Source organism: Oncorhynchus kisutch, linkage group LG15 (assembly GCF_002021735.2).
Source record: "Oncorhynchus kisutch isolate 150728-3 linkage group LG15, Okis_V2, whole genome shotgun sequence".
Taxonomy (NCBI): domain Eukaryota; kingdom Metazoa; phylum Chordata; class Actinopteri; order Salmoniformes; family Salmonidae; genus Oncorhynchus; species Oncorhynchus kisutch.
The window spans coordinates 54,193,392-54,212,123 of record NC_034188.2 but is presented as its reverse complement, the minus strand read 5'-3'; the positions used below and the strand labels follow the sequence as shown (position 1 = coordinate 54,212,123).

Here is an 18,732-nt window from a genome sequence, read left to right as displayed (position 1 = left end):
ACACCCCAAGTTTTCCCAACAAAGAGAGTGCTTATATTAACGGAGTCGATCGTGACTGAAAATGTTGTGCAAATGCACATACAATGTGAATTGTTTAAGGGTGTTCACTTCTCATTGGAAAGTCCTCTGTAAACATAGGGAAGTCGGAAGGCCTTAGAGTGGCCTAGCTTTGGCTCAGCGTTGTGAAGGTTCACAAGATCCGATTTATGGGATTTATTGTACTGCATTGCAGGGTCATTTATTCCAACATAGAAAATACTGTTTCGCATAATGAAAAGTATGTTGCACTGCTTTTATAGGTATTTTAATGGATTTGTTTTTTCACCCTTTATTTAACCAGGAAAGCCCTTTAGTCGTTCCGGTGTCCGCTATAGTTTCACTCACTTCACGGGGTCTCCTTATATTATGTATTCTTTCAGGTTACTAGTACAGTCTCCTAACTCATTTGTACCGTCTAAGGCATTATCTTTCACTGACTGCCTGTCCCTCAGGTGTATTTAGCTCAAGTGAGAATGTTTGCTTTGCAGAATGCCCAGTGAGTTTCATCTAGATTAACACCCAGAAACACAGCGTGCTTGTTCGTCGTACTCACGGAGCCCAGTGGAGGCCCACCAGGCAGCCCACTGTACTTTATGTCAAACACATCTCACAGAGACTCAGCCAGAGGAAAAGAGAGCTACTTTGTTGCCCTTTGAGCACTAGGTCAGTGTGACTTTGCCAGTTTGTGGTTAGTCGGACTCCCTACTAGTTTGTTGTTGCTGATGTTTTGGAATCTGCAAATGACCCTTCAAAGTCCAGTTAACGCGTCTCTCATTGAGCTCATTTGCACTTTCCCCCTGTCGCCCCTAGCAACAGCACCGATGTCAAGCGTGTTCTCAGCTAAAAACAGTGTGTTGTTGGTCCCGACCACATCCTCTGGTGGGTTGTCAGGTGCAGGCCTCGTTCTACACACAACAGTCGGTACTGTTTTTGTCAGTTAGCAGAAGATCCTCTTCCCCCAAAACTGTGTCATCTGTTTACTTTCTCTTTCCCAATATCAGACCTCAGGATAAGACCCAGATGCTGACAGTTCGAAGTAACAAAAGTTTATTGCAAAAACAGGGGGCAGGCAAACGACAGGTCAAGGGCAGGCAGAGGTCGGTAATCCAGAGCGGAAAGGTACAGAACGGCAGGCAGGCTCAAGGTCAGGGCAGGCAAAAAACTAGAAAACAGGGACTTGAGAGAAAACAGGAGGACGGGAAAAAAGCTGGTAGACTTGATGAGGCAAGACGAACTGGCAACAGACAAACAGAGAACACATGTATAAATACACAGGGGATAATGGGGCTGATGGGCTACATCTAAAGGGGGGTGGAGACAAGCACAAGTATAGGTGAAACAGATCAGGGTGTGACACTCAAAGCCCGTATTTGACACACACACACACATCTGACTTGAAACTCCCCCAAATAACCAGTATTCTAAAACACCAAATAAGGCGAATGCAACATGAAAGGCCAGCATGTCCTTGTGGTTTTCTCTGCATGGTTCAGAGCTTTTTTTCAGTTTCAGAAAGACCAGAAAATAGCAGCTGTGCCAAGCTCTCACCTCCTGTCTGCCCTTGCTTCATAAGTGGATTGCACCCTGACGTGTACTAAAACAGGAAATCTAAAAAATACCCTCTCTCTCTCTCTCTCTCTCTCTCTCTCTCTCTCTCTCTCTCTCTCTCTCTCTGCATGTCTCTCGCTACATGTCTCTCGCTAACACTGACAGTTCCTGTCTCTGTAGTCTGTACAGCCAGACTCACAAAGTGCTCTAGACAGGCCATTGCCAGATGAACGAGGTGAGATGGTGGTGTGCTGTCGGGGGAAAAAAACAATCTATTGTAGTAACTGATAGTTGAGTTGGAGTGTGGTTGACGTAACTGAGTTTGGTTCAACACCGGGGCGTGCGGTGGATCCAGGCCAGAGGGTTCAGTGTGGGGTGTGGAGTTGGCTGGTCAGTGGTCTGAGAACTCTGCCTGAGTGGGACTGTCTGGGAGCCGAGCCCAAGTGTGTCAGTAGCAGCAGCAGTGTGGTGAATCAGTCGTTGGTTTGGATCCGGTAGATTAAACAGGCTGACCTCATGCGTTCTGGAGGGCAGGGGAGAGGCTAAGCTCACTGTTTAGCAGGTAGGTGAGTGCTGCAGTTTGCTGTAGTAGGTCTCTAATGGGTTATAACCATCAGTAGATGAAGGCATGCCCCTTTTGGCACTGCAGGAGACTGTTAGTACTGGTGATTGAGTTAGTGGGGCTGTCCTTAGCCCTCATTGGAGCATTACTGGATAAATGGAAATAGTAGACTGTTCAAGGCCTGCACGGACCAGTGTGCATATGCTTTATTTGACAGTAATATTTACCTGATTTGACTTTCTGGTTACACGGTCAATTGTTATTACACAATTCTGACCTAATAACTCATTCTTGTTTTTATGACATTAATGGTGCTGTTCACCATTTTGTAGCAGGTAGTTAACAATACTGTGTTTAACTATTATATACTGTGCCAGAAAGTACCCATTGCTGCCACGTAATGTCTTAGCAAATACTAGGGAAATGGCAGCTGCAACAAATAAACCGCTGTTTATAAACTGTGTGGTTCCAGCACTGAACGCTGATTGGCTGACAGCCATGGTATATCAGACCGTATACCACGGGCATGACAAAACATGTATTTTTACTGCTCTAATTACGTTGGTAAACAGTTTATAATAGCAATAAGGCACCTTGGGGGTTTGTGGTATATGGCCAATATACTGCAATTGTATATGCCTACCATGGCGCAGCTTTGGTGATACGTCAAGTAATCCACTTGAGCCCACATGGGTCTCTTGAGTTGATTTCATTATACTCTTACGACTCAATTGCCAGTTTCCCCCCCCAAAATATGTGATTACGGTGACATTACTGTATAAAAAATGATTTGTTGAATCAACAAAATCCTACTCATGCTAGTAGCCCAGATTGGCTACACTCTTAGAGAAAAGGGTTCTACCTGGAACCAACAAGGGTTATTCAAAGGGTTCTCCTATTGGGATAACCGCAACTTTTTTAGGTTGTAAATAGCACCTTTTTTTCTAAAAGTTTTAGTTTTTCTGAATGGGAGTGTTGGAAAACAACAGCTACCACCCCGGCTTCAGGGTGTGGATAAAGACAATGGGTCAGGTATCATCTTTGACTAAAGCAATAAATATAGCAATGCGTATGCCCATGGAAACTCTATCCATATACACATACTGCAAGGTTATAGTCTGTGTTAGCCTCGAATAAGGTCATTCCCAATTGGGCAGCCACTCAAATGGAAAACCCCTCAGATTGGTTGTGAAAAATGTCTGCAATTAGAAAGTATAATATGAGTTTGGAGCAATTATACTGATTAATCCATTCTTCAAAATATAATTATTGGTTAACGATGCATCTGCCCTTTTGCACTAAGTGTCTTAACATAAATATCCAATGTGTTTATGGGATAAGGGCTATTTGACCTCATTTTAACCCATTGTAAAAACAAAACAATTTAAAAAAGTAATTGAATCCTTGTTTATAATACAATTAATTTTAATAGGATAGCTTATCATAATTTACCTTTCTGTTTCCCAAAGTGCGAAGATTTTTTTATGCACAGTGAGTCTCACCCGGCATCTTATTAAATAGATCACCACCAGTCAAGCATTCACATCTATGTTTAGCTGGAGGGCATATTCTGCTGTCTTTCTCTATTTTCTCTACTGAAGCCGTCCATATTTTCCATCCATATAAGACTGGAGTCATTCTACTGCTTTTCTTGGTACCAGGCCAACGTAGATAAACACTGCCCTTCAAGCAGCTCATGAGTTGGCTTAAATCAAATTCGGGACAATTCATTCGGCCAAAATGCTTTAGAATCTTGTGTGAATGCTCTCGAGCAAGGAAACCCTAGTGAATGTCTACAACAGCTAGCTAATGGTTAAGTGAAGCTTTTGATAGATGGGGGAGCACACCACAGTCACAGACGCACAATCATGGTTCATCGCAATTCTTAGAGATTCATGATTACTTGGTGGAATATGGGTAACATTTGAACAAGAGAGGAACAATCCATAGAGGTTCTAATGAAGATTACGTAGCTAAATAAGGAGTTGTTGTTTTCGTCGTTTAAGGGTTAGTGAGCTAGCGAGGCAAGTACCAGTCGTCTGAATTGAACAATTATGCCACAGGCAGTTATGGATTGTCCCTCTCCGTTGGCCCGAGAAGGCAGCCATTGTAGCACCACCACTTCTACATTTGACTCTCAACACAGTGAAAGTCTTTTTTTTTATAGCCCGGGCTTATCTCACGCTCATTTACCGTGACAACCAGTCTATTTTCTCTCCAATTGTTTGCTTTCAGACAGAACTGTTCTCTGTCTAGTGTTCTGTTCCCTGTGTTTAATTGGCCTTGCCTGACAATGCTGAGATGGTCCCAGTAAAGGGAGTCACTGGGACCTCAGTGAATCTACTCCACCGACCGGCGGATAAAGCGGGGGGGGGGGGGGGGGGGGGGGGGTTGGTCTCTCTGTTTCCTGTCTGCCCTGATTTGGCTTTGTGTGTTTTTGCATAAAAGTGCAGGAGGTTGCCAGAACAAGAAGATTGACGGCGCGATTGTAGCAACCAAACTGTGAAAAAAATGAGTTGTTCTCGTAGTTACACCGTTTTTTGACACCCCTTGGTTCCTGTATGGCAGCTTTGTGGTCATGTTCAGAGGAACACAAAGGAAGCTGTTCAGTCAGCCTGTTCTGAAGTTCATGGCAGAAATCAACCTGCACATTAGTCTTGTAGTACTGTAAGTCTTTTGTCTTATTGTTCCCCAAGAGAAGAATTGTTCTGGCACCTCTTTCTGCTGATGGTTGGTTGGAATAGTTTGTGTTGATTTATGTTGACATGACATTGACTGTCTCATCCTTTTCTATCCTCCTTTTCCCCATCTTCTCCCTTCTTCCCTCACCCAGCTGCCAAGCGCCCCTCCTCCGTGTCCTCCCTGAGCAGCATTGTGGGTAGGATGGCCTCGTCTGAGAGCGCTTGCCGCGGGAGCTGCACCTCGGTCAACACGGTGTGCTCGGACAGCGACCGCACGGCCAGCCTCAGCTCCTCTGCCTCCTCTGCCTCCCTGCAGGACGTACACTCTTCCTCCTCCTCGCTGCCCTACGGGGCCGTGCCTGCCTACCCCTCCTCGCCGCAGCGCAATGGCTCTGACATCAGCCTGGACCTAACTCCTCTCTCCCTGCTCCCAGCGGGGGTAAGCCCTGCCACTGCCGCGTCCCCGCCCAAGCTGTCTCGCTTGGAGAGGGTGGCGCTGGAGATAGTGGAGACGGAGCAGGCGTATGTGAGGGACCTGAAGAGCATTGTAGAGGTAAGAAAGAAGTCTTCCTCTCCCCTTTCCTCCCCTCCTCTCATTTCCTCTCTTCCTGTCCTCAGTACTGTCTGTGTGTCTCCTCTCTGAGATCTGGCCTGCTGCTGGTACTGGGCTGAGGGCAGCCACACCTGGCCAGTAAATCTAGCTACAGGAATTACTACCACCATTCCTGGTACTTGGCACCATATTGACATGGAAAGAATAGGGTTTAACATGATCATCATATGGTTTACATATTGGCATGTAAACAGTTTACAGTATACATATTGAGTTGATTATTTCTGAATTGGAAATACCACAATGCCTAATGACTATAATGAAACTGGAACTCATGGATACTGTAGTTGTGTCAGCAGTTTTTCAACCCTTTTCTACGGAAGAACTCCTCGACTCTCCCACCAGCTTCCTATTAGTAAAATGTGAACAATGCTTTCATCCCCTCCTCGTTCAGTGGCCATCTTAGAGCACTGTCTGGCCTCCCCGTGTGCCTCTGTGGCTACATCCATCAGTGGCCCAGGTGGAACGCGAGGCGGGCAAGAGGAGGGCATGGCACAGGATGAAAGCAGCAGTAAATCCAAGTCATTTCTTCAAAAGGATGTTTCATACTCCTATCCGACAGGGTCAGCTGACTTGTGACAATGAGGAGTCTGTGACTGATCACTCACACACGCTAACGTATGCTCGCATACGCACACACATACTCACACTCACACACACTGATACCGCACTCGTGCACGCACATTTACATGCACGCACACACACAGATGGATGATTCGTTTGAGAAGGAACAGAGTGTGGTTGTTGAGTCAGGGGCCCTTTGGGTGGACGACAGTCAACACGATTATCATATTGCCATTGGAAGCTGATGGAACTAGAGGATTTAGCTGTGACCTTCTTCTTCTTATGGCTGGGGCAGTATTGAGTAGCTTGGATGAATAAGGTGCCCAGAGGTGCCCAGAATAAACTGCCTGCTACTCGGGCCCAGTTGCTAATATATGCATCGTATTAGTATATTTGGATGGAAAACACTCTGAAGTTTCTAAAACTGTTTGAATGATGTCTGTGAGTATAACAGAACTCATATGGCAGGCAAAATCCTGAGAAAAAATCCAACCAGGAAGTGGGAAATCTGAGGTTGGTCGTTTTTCAACTCATTCCTTTTTGAAGATAGTGGGATATTGGTCATGTTGCACTTCATAAGGCTTCCACTAGATGTCAACAGTCTTTAGAACCTTGTCTGATGCTTCTACAGTGAAGTGGGGCCAAATGAGAAGGGAATGAGTCAGAGGTCTGGCAGAATGCCTTGAGCTCGTGACGCTCATTCACGTGAGAGCGAGCTCTGTTCCATTGCTTTTCTACAGACAAAGGAATTCTCCCGTTGGAACATTATTGAAGATTTATGTTAAAAACAGCCTAAAGATTGATTCTATACTTCGTTTGACATGTTTCTACGGACTGTAACGGAACTTTTTGACATTTCGTCTGCTCCTAGTGAACACGCTTCGTGAGTTTGGATATGTTTACCAAACGCGCTAACAAAAGGAGCTATTTGGACATAAATGATGAACATTATCGAACAAAACAAACATTTATTGTGGAACTGGGATTCCTGGGAGTGCATTCTGATAAAGATCATCAAAGGTAAGTGAATATTTATAATGTTATTTCTGACTTCGGTTGACTGCACAATATGGCGGATATCTTTTTGGCTTGTTTGGGCTCTGAGCGCCGTACTCAGATTATTGCATGGTTTGCTTTTTCCGTAAAGCTTTTTTGAAATCTGACACAGCGGTTGTATTAAGGAGAAGTGTATCTAAAGTTCCATGTATAACACGTGTATTTTCATCAACATTTATAATGAGTATTTCTGTAAATTGATGTTGCTCTCTGCAAAAACACCAGATGTTTTTGGAACTACTGAACATGACGTGCCAATGTATACTGAGATTTTTGATATAAATATGAACTTTATCAAACAAAACATACATGTATTGTGGAACATGAAGTCCTATGAGTGTCATCTGATGAAAATCATCAAAGGTTAGTGATTCATTCTATCTCTATTTTAGATTTTTGTGACTCCTCTCTTTGGCTGGGATAATGGCTGTGCTTTTCTGTGACTTGGCTCTGACCTAACATAATCGTTTGTGGTGCTTTCGCCATAAAGCCTATTTGAAATCGGACACTGTGGTGGGATTAACAAGAAGTGTATCTTTAAAATGGTGTGAAATACTTGTATGTTTGAGTAATTTTAATTATAATAATGGGATTTCTGTTATTTTGAATTTGGCGCCCTGCACTTTCACTGGCTGTTGTCATATCGATCCCGTTAGCGGGATCTCAGCCCTAAGAATTAAGGTAGGTCAGGAATCAGGAGTCTCTCCACAGGATTGAGGAGGAAAAGAGAGGAAAGACAGCCTTAAAGGAATAGAGGAAGTGACATCACTTTGATGTCTAATTTTTGTTTTGGCCAGCGCTCCCTTGAAAAAGTCATTTGCATCTCTTTTCCTGGTTTAGTGTTATGATTAGGTTTAGGTTTACGTTTAGGGTTAGGTTTAGGTTTAGAGATTGTGTAGAGGTTAGGCTAAAAGTCCATTTATATTTGATCTGAAAATGTGGTCGGAGGCGCCGTATGTGTGATGCAATTGTGGAGCTTCCAGAGGCATGCAGAGACCAAATCAAGCTCCGTACCACATCGCCGTGCACCTCTCAAATTTTGTAACATTGCGGAGAGCTCTGCATTGACAGGATTGGCTGACAGTAGGTGAGGGTGGGAGGCCCTGTATAAACACAAACTCACTTCCTTGACAACTTCCTTCACAACAGCTCTGCTCCGTTAAGTACAAGAAGTATGAAAGCCCTGACGCCTGCGGAAGCTGCGTTGCAGTAAATGCTGTAAATCAAATCAAATCAAATGTCATTGGTCACATACACATGGTTAGCAGATGTTATTGCGAGTGTAGCGAAAATGCTTGTGCTTCTAGTTCCGACAATGCAGCAAAATCTAAAAAGTAATCTAACAAGTACACAACAACTACCTAATACACACAAATCTAACTAAAGCAATGGAATAAGAATATATACATATAAATATATGGATGAGCAATGACAGAGCGGCATGGGCAAGATGCAATAGATGGTATAAAATACAGTATATACATGTGAGATGAGTAATGCAAGATATGTAAACATTATTAAAGTGACTAGTGATCCATGTAATAAAGTGGCCAATGATTTCAAGTCTGTATGTAGGCAGCAGCTTCTCTGTGCTAGTGATGGCTGTTTAACAGTCTGCTGGCCTTGAGATAGAAGCTATTTTTCAGTCTCTCGGTCCCAACTTTGATGCATCTGTACTGACCTCGCCTTCTGGACGTACGGCCACTTCAGACATCGGATTGACCGTGCAGAGCCTAAGGGTTATGGTGGTATAAGGGTTCAGGTTAGGGGCATGGCTAGGGTAAAGGCTCATGGATAGTTAGTTGAACAGTTTGTTGATAGCTACTTGATCATCTTTAAACAACCTTTTTGGTTGTATTTTCTTTTTGGTTTTATTGTGAAAGCCAACCTAGGGCTAGTGTTGAGGTGCAAGACAGTGTGGTTCATGCAGGTCAGGTCGGTGCTGGAGTGATCTGATTAAGGGGTCCTGCCTCTGCTTTGATGTGGAGACAGAGAGGGAATGTTGCCAATGGCACTCATTAGCAAGTGGAAGTCAGCAGGTGGTGCAATCAGCACTCTGGGAGAACGGGGCTGAGAGCAGAGGGTTAAATGTGCATCTGTGTGTGTGTGTGTGTGTGTGTGTGGTTACGACAGAGAGGGGGGGTGAGAGAAAAGAGAGAGGAAGAGAACATTTCTTCAGGACATGTGATGATAGGTGTGTGGGGTATGGGTTAGAATGGCTGAAATGGAACCTTTGTTCCTTTTGCTTGACAGTTCTTTTGAAGTTCATCCTTTACGAGCCAATAAAAAGAGCAGGCATTTGACTGAGCTAGCCTGTGCAGGGATGCCTTCCAGATCAAATGTCCATACATTTGTTTTTGCGGACAGAGATTTGGGCCAGATCACGGCTGTTTTATCGATCTGTGGGCCCCTGAGTTGATGGAATGGAGTTCGGTGTTGGCTGATCCAGAGTGCTGACTGTGTGAGTTGCACATGTGACGTCTATCGGCTCGAGCGTTCATTAGGCTCAGCCTTTACTAGTTATGGAAATCTGGTTTTGATCCAGGGATGATGTCAAAGTTGCTGGTAATAAGAACCAAGTATGATGATTGGAGTGTGTGTGTGTGTGTGTGTACAGTTTATTAGCTTGCCTTCTGTATGTTGTGCATGTGTGAGCTCCCATATTGCTCCTATAGGTCTTGAATGTGCAACATACAGTGTTTTGGAAGACACAGGAAGAGAAAATGGGGAGAGCCGGGGCGAGCCGGGGAGAGCGAAGCCCCCTTTCATTCTCGCTGTACTCCTGCCAAATAGGACAGGAAATTGGGGGTGGGGGTTTGGGGGAACGGAGCGTTTTTAGCCTCTCTTTGGCTGTAACCCCCAGTTTGGGGCACATGAAGAGGGGATGGAGGGGCCCTCACAGGCAGCACAGAGGGACAAACTCCTTTCTCCAAATTCCAACCTAGATTCTCAGACAAAGAGACCAAAACCTGTCGGCTGCTCTGGCCTCTCTCTCTCTCTCTCTCGCTCTTTCTCTCTCTCTCTCGCTCTCTCTCTCTCTCTCTCTCTCTCTCTCTCTCTCTCTCTCTCTCTCTCTCTCTCTCTCTCTCTTTCTCTCTCTCTCTTTCCTTCTCTCTTTCATTCTAGCTGTCTTTCTTCCTTTCATAGTGAAACATTTATCTCTTTCTCAATTTCTTCTGCCTTTCTATTCTTGTGCTCTTTTGTGTTTAACCCTCTTATGTCTCAATTTTCCCCTCTAGTCTCTTCCTCATTTTTACTGTCTTCTCTCTTCTTCTGTCAATTTCTCACGCATCTGTCTGTCTCTCTCTCTCCTCCTCTCGCTATGGGCCCTAATTGCCCTCCCAAAGGAGTGTGCGTGTGTGTGCGCATGCGCGTGCGTGCGTGTGTGTGTGTGTGTGTGTGTGTGTGTGTGTGTGTGTGTGTGTGTGTGTGTGTGTGTGTGTGTGTGTGTGTGTGTGTGTGTGTGTGTGTGTGCGAGCGCGCGAGGGGGAATTCTTGTTCACCCCTGACTGCCTGTAAGTCGACAGTAATTACAGTGCCAGTGTTCCCTTGCCTTTAAAAGGTGATGAGTGTGACGGGAGCCCCACTTATTTTCGCCTAATTTTGCCCTACCTCGGCCTGTTTGCTTTCCCCAGAACCCCGGTGGCTCTGGAAACAAACACAACTGGAGACAAAGCAACAACATAAAACATATTTTACCCTCCAGGAATGTACCCTAGGCGCGCTCCACTCTGCTCGACTCCGTCAGGTTTGGGGGCCATTGAAGCTCCCTTCCCGGTCTTAACGCCCTGCCATCCCCACCTCGTACACCCTCCCACCCCCCTCTCTCATGCATACTTTGTCTGTTTGTTTATTCACACCCGTTTATTTTTGCAGTCAAGTTGGCTTCATGTTATTTTAACGCGCTTTGTTTTTCTGTTGTTGGCTTGTTCTCACTGGCCAGAATGGTAACTGGGTCTCTGGGTGGGCCGCAGCCACTCTCACGGCTACTCAGATCTCTTTGTTAAACTCAGACCAACAGAATGAACTGCAACCCTGGATAGGATCCTTTGTGGTTTCTCCACTGGGTTGGCATCTGGAGAAAGAGTTGTCTGTAGGATGTGGCGTTATCAGATGGGCTTGTTGGCTACTTAAAAGGCCTGCTGGTTATAAGACTATTGGGCCCTGGAGGGCTCTGATAAAGCGCTGACAGCTAGCCTAGATAAGGCCTTTTAGCCTGACTACTGATCACTACATTGGTGGTGGGAGACTTGGAGAGTATTGTGCTCTGGGCCTGTGGATTAGCCAGCCACATTTTGAAGCCCCCTTCTTTCCTAAGGCCCTTAGCCCAGCTCGGAGTGCTCTCTCCCAGGATTCGCGGAGCAACGTGCCCTGAGGGTGGTGGTATTTGGGGATGTTAGTCTGTGTTTTTAGGTGGGACATATCATTTTTCTCATGAGACTAGAGCATGGCTTTATTTCCCAGGTCAGAGAGAGGAGCACGAAAGGAAAATAAAAATATTGTAACTGTCAGGCCTTTGCCACTTTGTTAATTGCTAGGTTTGCTTTCTTGGGCTTCTCAGTGTGTTTACAATAAGGATCGGTGTAGGGCTCAAGTATACGTTTTTTTCTCACGAAGAAAGCCTTGATGATAATTCAATTACAAATGACCCTAAGACAGCTAACAGAGAATCATCTGGATGAAATGAAGGGACGACGCAGGGGAGGGACAAAGAAGGGACTTTTGTCCATTTCAGCAACTAGGCATTTTGTGTTATGAAGTCAGAAACAAATGAACATGAAGTATGAATGACGAGATTATGATGAAGATTGTATTTTGTTTATTTTTTCAATAAACATACTGACGTGCATTTACAGTACAGAATCACAGTCTCTCTCTCTCTCTCTCTCTCTCTCTCTCTCTCTCTCTCTCTCTCTCTCTCTCTCTCAGGACTACCTGGGTTGCATCATTGACTGTGGGGACCTGCCACTCAAGCCGGAAGAAGTCAGCACTCTGTTCTGCAACATTGAGGACATCTATGAGTTCAACAGGTGGGTTAGTGTGTGTTTTCTCTGTCTCTGTCTGCTTACGTGTTCGACCTACCTCCTCCTCACTGGTCACCACAGCTGTTAGACTGCATCAGCCCTGAACTGGGGTCGATGAGATGTGTCCTCGTGCTTTTGTGTAGATCTTAGCATGTCGCGGGTAGGCTACATCTTTCATCTCAGTGCAATGTCTTAATGGTGATCAATGTTACCACCTGTCAACGAAAATGTAATATTTTCCATTTCACTCGGCTCAATTTCACTCAGCTCTGATCCGTGTTAAATCCTACAACTATGGTGGTGAAATCTCTCCTGCAGCTGCTTTTAAACCTTACCCTCCTTTCTCCTCTGTTTCTCCACTTGTCTCTGTCCTCTCACTCCTCTGCTCCATGCTCTCGCTCTCTCTTTCTGTGTCGAGGCAGCTTGTGTACAGGCTGCAGCCTGGGTGGCAGGGATGTACGTTTAATGTGCTGCAGACACAATGGCTGGCCCACCAGACAGACAATGTGCAGACACCGGAGCAGAGAGAGTATGAGAGAGGCAGAGAGAGTATGAGAGAGGCAGAGAGAGTATGAGAGAGGGATAGAGAGTATGAGAGAGGCAGAGAGAGTATGAGAGAGGCAGAGAGAGTATGAGAGAGGCAGAGAGAGTATGAGGGAGGCAGAGGCAGGCAGAGAGAGGCAGGCAGAGAGAGGCAGGCAGAGAGAGGCAGAGAGAGAGAGGAAGAGAGAGAGAGGCAGAGAGAGTATGAGAGAGGCAGAGAGAGTATGAGAGAGGCAGAGAGAGGCAGGCAGAGAGAGGCAGGCAAAGAGAGGCAGAGAGAGTATGAGAGAGGGATAGAGAGTATGAGAGAGGCAGAGAGAGTATGAGAGAGGCAGAGAGAGTATGAGAGAGGCAGAACGAGTATGAGAGAGGCAGAGAGAGTATGAGGGAGGCAGAGAGAGGCAGAGAGAGACAGGCAGAGAGAGGCAGAGAGAGAGAGGAAGAGAGAGAGAGCCAGAGAGAGTATGAGAGAGGCAGAGAGAGTATGAGAGAGGCAGAGAGAGGCAGGCAGAGAGAGGCAGGCAGAGAGAGGCAGAGAGAGAGAGGCAGAGAGAGAGAGACTTGGAATAAGGGATACTATCCAGCGAGCCTAGTTATGGTCACAGCAGCGCTCAAGGTTAATGTATACGTCTTCTGTCTTGGTTCACCACATTTTGCATACCACAAAGGAGGCTTGAGATGGATTATATGTGTGAGATTATGTTCCGTACACAGTGGCACGGCAGCGTATCTGAGCTGCACTCCGGCTAGATGTTTTCAGATTGCTGTTTACCCTGAAAGTAGAGATCCATTTATATGTTTCCTGGAAACCTTTTACAAGAGAGCAAAGAGACCATTTGGCTCCCTATAGTTGCTCAAGCAATTTGACTTTGTCTAACTGTAGCCTGATTTTCATACATTTCCCCCGTTTCAGGAGTGATGCATTGTTTATGCCAGCAGCATACCACCCTGCATACCACTGCTGGCTTGCTTCTGAAGCTAAGCAGGGTTGGTCCTGGTCAGTTCCTGGATGGGAGACCAGATGCTGCTGGAAGTGGTGTTGGAGGGCCAGTAGGAGGCACTCTTTCCTCTGGTCAAAAAAAATATCCCAATGCCCCAGGGTAGTGATTGGGGACACTGCCCTGTGTAGGGTGCCGTCTTTCGGGACATTAAATGGGTGTCCTGACTCTCTGAGGTCATTAAAGATCCCATGGCACTTATTGTAAGAGTAGGGGTGTTAACCCCGGTGTCCTGGCTAAATTCACAATCTGGGCTTCAAACCATCACGGTCACCTAATAATCCCCAGTTTACAATTGGCTCATTAATCCCCCTCCTTTCCCCTGTAACTATTCCCCAGGTCGTTGCTGCAAATGAGTACGTGTTCTCAGTCAACTTACCTGGTAAAATAACGGATAAATAAATAATAATTGGTGCAGTATTTGTGATTATTTGTCTGGAATAGTGAATGTGTCAATGAAAAACAGGAATTATTACTATGTCAGTAGTTGAGTTGAGTGATGAGAACGTTGAGGAGGGGGAAATGGCAGGGATGAGTTTGGCCCGGCAGCTTCCAGTGAAGCCCTGGGAAGAGTACCTTTCATATTTCCTCAACACTCCTCGCCCTGCCCCCCTGCTGACACTCTTGTTTTCACACTTCAGTCTCAGGGCCCGTGCCAAGTCGTCTCTTTTCATTACATACCCCCCCCTCCCCCTCCCCCCCACATGAGTAAGTACTCACACCCTTCTCCAACTCCAATATGCTTCCTGCCCCCGGTTCTCATGGGAAATGGCCTCACTGTTGCAGAAAGAAACAGAGCGAGAGAGAATTAGGGATTTCTCCCGTCTGCTCCAGGTTCTGTGCAGTGTAACTCATTGCAGTACAGTAAAGTATGTGCATCAGTGCCAGGGGTTTATCCCCATCGCTCGTTGCCGTGGGGCTAGCTAGGCCATAAATTACATTTGTTTGTAATGAACAGAATGAGAGCAGTCAGTTCCCTAACAGGCACCCAGGGAGAAAAAAAAAGAATTGTTTGCTAACTCTCTTTCTTTTTTTCATCACTCAAAGTAGCACACTGTTCATCTGTGGAAAAAAAAAGGATTGACCTCATTTTTATCCTCTCCTTTCCCCAATAAGTAGAGAAAAAAATCGACCTTTTTCTCTCTTGTCCTTTTTCTTGTTCTGCCTTTTCTAAATCTCATCTCCTCATCACTGCGGTATGCAGCCCCTGTATCCACACTGGTGTTGTTATGTCTACTTTCTTGGCCTGTTCTCCAGGCAGCATACGGATGTCGTTTGCCGTGGCTCGCCGCGGTGGACAAAGCCTGGTGTAGAGTTCTGGACCCTGTTGTGAGCAGACCGAACCACAGCAAGAGACAGGGCACAGCCTGGTGAACAGTACAGCCATGACAGACAGACAGACAGACAGACAGACAGACAGACAGACAGACAGACAGACAGACAGACAGACAGACAGACAGACAGACAGACAGACAGACAGACAGACAGACAGACAGACAGACAGACAGACAGACAGACAGACAGACAGACAGACAGACAGACAGACAGACAGACAGACAGACAGACAGACAGACAGACAGACAGACAGACAGACAGACAGACAGACAGACAGACAGACAGACAGACAGACAGACAGACAGACAGACAGACAGACAGACAGACAGACAGACAGACAGACAGACAGACAGACAGACAGACAGACAGACATGCTCTGTACTCTTCTAGTAGTTAGTCAAAGACCAGTAGTGCTGGTCAATCGTGTCCATCTTTATTAGATTCACGCTGAGTAGAAACTGTGGCAGAACAGTCAGATATGATAGTCATGTATGATGACAGTCATGTATGATAGTCAGATAAGTGCTAAATTGTCTAGTCTGTCACTGAAAAAGGATCCTGCATCACTGGCCTAGTACCTTAGAGATTTATCTCTATGGGTACGTGACAAAGACGTGGAATCGTGACCTCTACCTTTTTCTAACCCAACTCATACTGAGTGACCGAGAGACAGACACGGAGACAGAGAGATCAGTCAGGCCTGAGCTTATCAAGATGACTTAACTGTCTCTTCCTTAGAATCCCTGCCCATCCTCTCTTTCGTCTCTCTGTTCCAAATCCCTCATTTGGAAAGTTGGCCAGAGACGATTGAATCCTCAGTAGGCTAACACAGAAACAAAGAAACCGAGAGACAGAGAGAGAGATAGAGACTTTACTACTGCACATGAAGATGTTTAATTGCATTGTTTGAGTGCCATGGTTTATCTCTTGCATCTGTCTAAGGCCTGGTGCAAAGCCAGCCACGACTCACGCGCAAAGTTCATTTCAACTAGCAACGTAGACGTTTCAAAATGAACACACATTTTTGGTTGTTGTTGCGTGCAGCTCCTGTACAGTAGAATGACAATGAGAGGTAGAGGATCTGATAGAATAGCCTAATAAGAAACACGTGTTCTGTATAGTATCACGGGTTTCAAAGCTGGCTATGGACAGCGTATTTTGATAGTTCCTGACGTTACAGTATAAACAGATCAATTACCTCCAGTGGCTGTGGATAATGGTTTTATAACCCGTTTGGTGTACCACTGCTATTTCTTATACTGCTGGTGGAATGTGGACGCGTGGCACCATAGAAATGTAGAAGTATCATTATTGCAATGGTCTGAGGGGCTTTACCCCGTTCTAGAAATTCTATTTCTATGTGTGGCTATGTATGTCTGATTCATTCAACTTCTCATGGAGTAGACGCGTTGCTTGTGGAACGTACAGTAGGGGGGGTTGGGCTCTGGGACCCATCGCTCAAGGTGGTGGCCCGTGTGTGGTGACATTTAGTCAAGCCTGGTTAGTTGATCCACTATGTGTGATTTAGGCCACACTGTGACCCCTGCATGCTTGGCTCGGGTCACGGCTCCTATGAAGTCCCGCACGATAGGCATAACCCCTTACCCTCTCACTCCTGTCCAGTCAGAGTCAGTCTGAGTGCTAAGCCCCCTCACCCGCTCACAGTCATCCCTGTGACCCGGAGGTCTGTCTGGGAGGGAATCTTCCCTCTTACCTTGGTTGGCTAGGATCCAGGAAGGGCCAGTCCCCCAAACCGTGCTCTCTGTTTTTATCTGCCGTGGCTCATGTGGGAGTGGCTGGTGTTGCTGAGGATGCGATGTCACATGAAAGAAGTTCTCACTTTGAGGCAGGCGATGAAGTCGGCATGTGAAGAAACTCAGGGAATGGATTGGGAACATAAAGCCAGCAAGGTTCAAGTGCATATAAACACTCTGATTTAGGGATGTAGATAGGTCTCTGTTGTTTTTGTCTGGCACTTACTGTGTCGTTACTCAAGAGGAAACAGATCTGCAAGGGCTTTAATCTAATGCAGAGATCGCACTCCATGAGAGAGGAATGCTTATTAAAGGAGAAAGGAGGGAAGTGAGGCGTACATGAGGAAAAGAGAAGGGGGGGAAACTGGCTGTATGGAAGGTAAATAAACTAGGGCTCCCCACAAGCACAGTGAAAAGAGAGGTTCAAAAGTGCGTCAACGGAAAGAATGAAACAAAGGGAGGGAGCGTGTGAGGTCATTGATGCAGTGCGCCTCGCAGGTGACCCCCCCCCTCCCCGTTTGACTGTAACGCTTTGCGAAATATATGACTGTAGAAGGATCATCTGGAGGAGGCTCCTCTTTCCTCTCACAGTTCACCCTCTTATCTAGAAGAGGAGCAAATGCACATACGTTAATAACCAGATTGTCATGTGTCAGTAGGTTGTCAGTAGATTGTCAGTAGGCTTCATTTAAAACTAGTTTTCCCCCTGACCTCAAATATGGAGCGTCTCTGTTAAACGTCTATGGATGGAGTGTTTTAGTAAGGAAAAGCTAGGAAAGTAATTAGTAGGGTTGGTTACAAGGCCCTGACAGCCAAATTACATTCCAGGGCTTTTGTCTTAAAGTACCAGGCCCTGCTAGTAAGTGCCAAGCCTTAATTAAATCCAATGTTTGCAAACATGCTGCAGCCCTGCAGATGTAGTCTTGTTGTAAACCCTTTGCTCTTGCAGATGGAGGGGAATGTCTCCGTGGTGGCATGTTCTTTGTTCCCTCTTTCTCTTTGTCTTTGTCTGTCAACAACAGGATTCAGACATCAGTCAGGGCCAGTGGCACGCAGAGACACCCTGCTCTGTGGCCATTTGGTAAAAACCACCCATAATTCCCCCTTGCTTCCCGCAAAACCCTAATGACGCCCTCTTTACCGAAGCCGCGAAACAAGCCTCGTCTCCGAGGGAGGAGAGGGCGACGGGAAGGAATGGAGGGCTGCGGTTTCGCTCCAAACTTTTCACCCCGTCCATATGAAGGCGAACTCCGGGTGTTTACAGAGCGCCTCTCTGTTTTCCTTCGGAAGAGGGGGGATACCGGGAGACAGACCAGTCCGGCAGCCCTGGGCCTCTCAGAGACACTGGGAAGTTGGGCTTCGCTAATGAATTGAGTGCAGATGGGCTGCTCATCACATCGTGTCACCTCAGATATGGGCTGATGGGGCTGCGGTGAATGACACCTTCAGTTTCAGCTCACTGTCCAGGAATGTGAGGCTAGTTGTCTCTGTTGAGATGTCCCAGTAACCACCAGAGACTGCCATTACAGCCATTAGTCACATCAACCTCCATCTTCTCCTAATTGGAGCCGGAATTCAAAACGCATCGCTGTCCCTCAACTCTCCCCTCCTCACTACTGTTCCTTACCCTTTCCACCATCTCCAGCCAAGACAATTCTGCACCGATAGTTTTGATTCATTCAGATACTGAATGGAGAGACCCGCCGCTCTCTCCCCTCACTGACATCCATGAAGTAGGAGGTTAATCAAAAGTTACAGGCTCCTGGAGAGAGCTTGCGTATGTGTTTCATAAGAGTTCTGTCCATGGTGATGACGGGGCTAGGGTGTTAAAAGTAGTCTGATCCAGGTCTGTGTTTGTAAGGTGTGGGGGTTGGGGAGGCGAGGGGGGGCTGTAGTGGGACAGCTGGAAGGGGGTTCTGATTGGGGTTGGCTGATGTGGGGCTAGATGTGTCCCATCTGCATGCATTTAGGAGATCGTTTGGAAGGATCGGAAGGGGAGACATGAATGAATACTT

At 46.2% G+C, this 18,732-nt stretch overlaps 1 protein-coding gene across 6 annotated transcripts in view; it reads left to right on the top strand.

The window, feature by feature from the left end:
• Positions 1 to 18,732, top strand: part of plekhg2 (pleckstrin homology domain containing, family G (with RhoGef domain) member 2) — a 61,715-nt gene that overhangs the window by 23,424 nt on the left and 19,559 nt on the right. For 3 of the 6 annotated variants that reach the window (XM_031790521.1, XM_031790519.1, XM_031790520.1), the window contains exons 3-4: positions 4,983 to 5,383; positions 11,993 to 12,093. In XM_031790521.1, the coding sequence (XP_031646381.1) occupies positions 4,983 to 5,383; positions 11,993 to 12,093 (502 nt within the window). The other 3 variants (XM_031790522.1, XM_031790523.1, XM_031790525.1) reach the window with 3 other exon arrangements.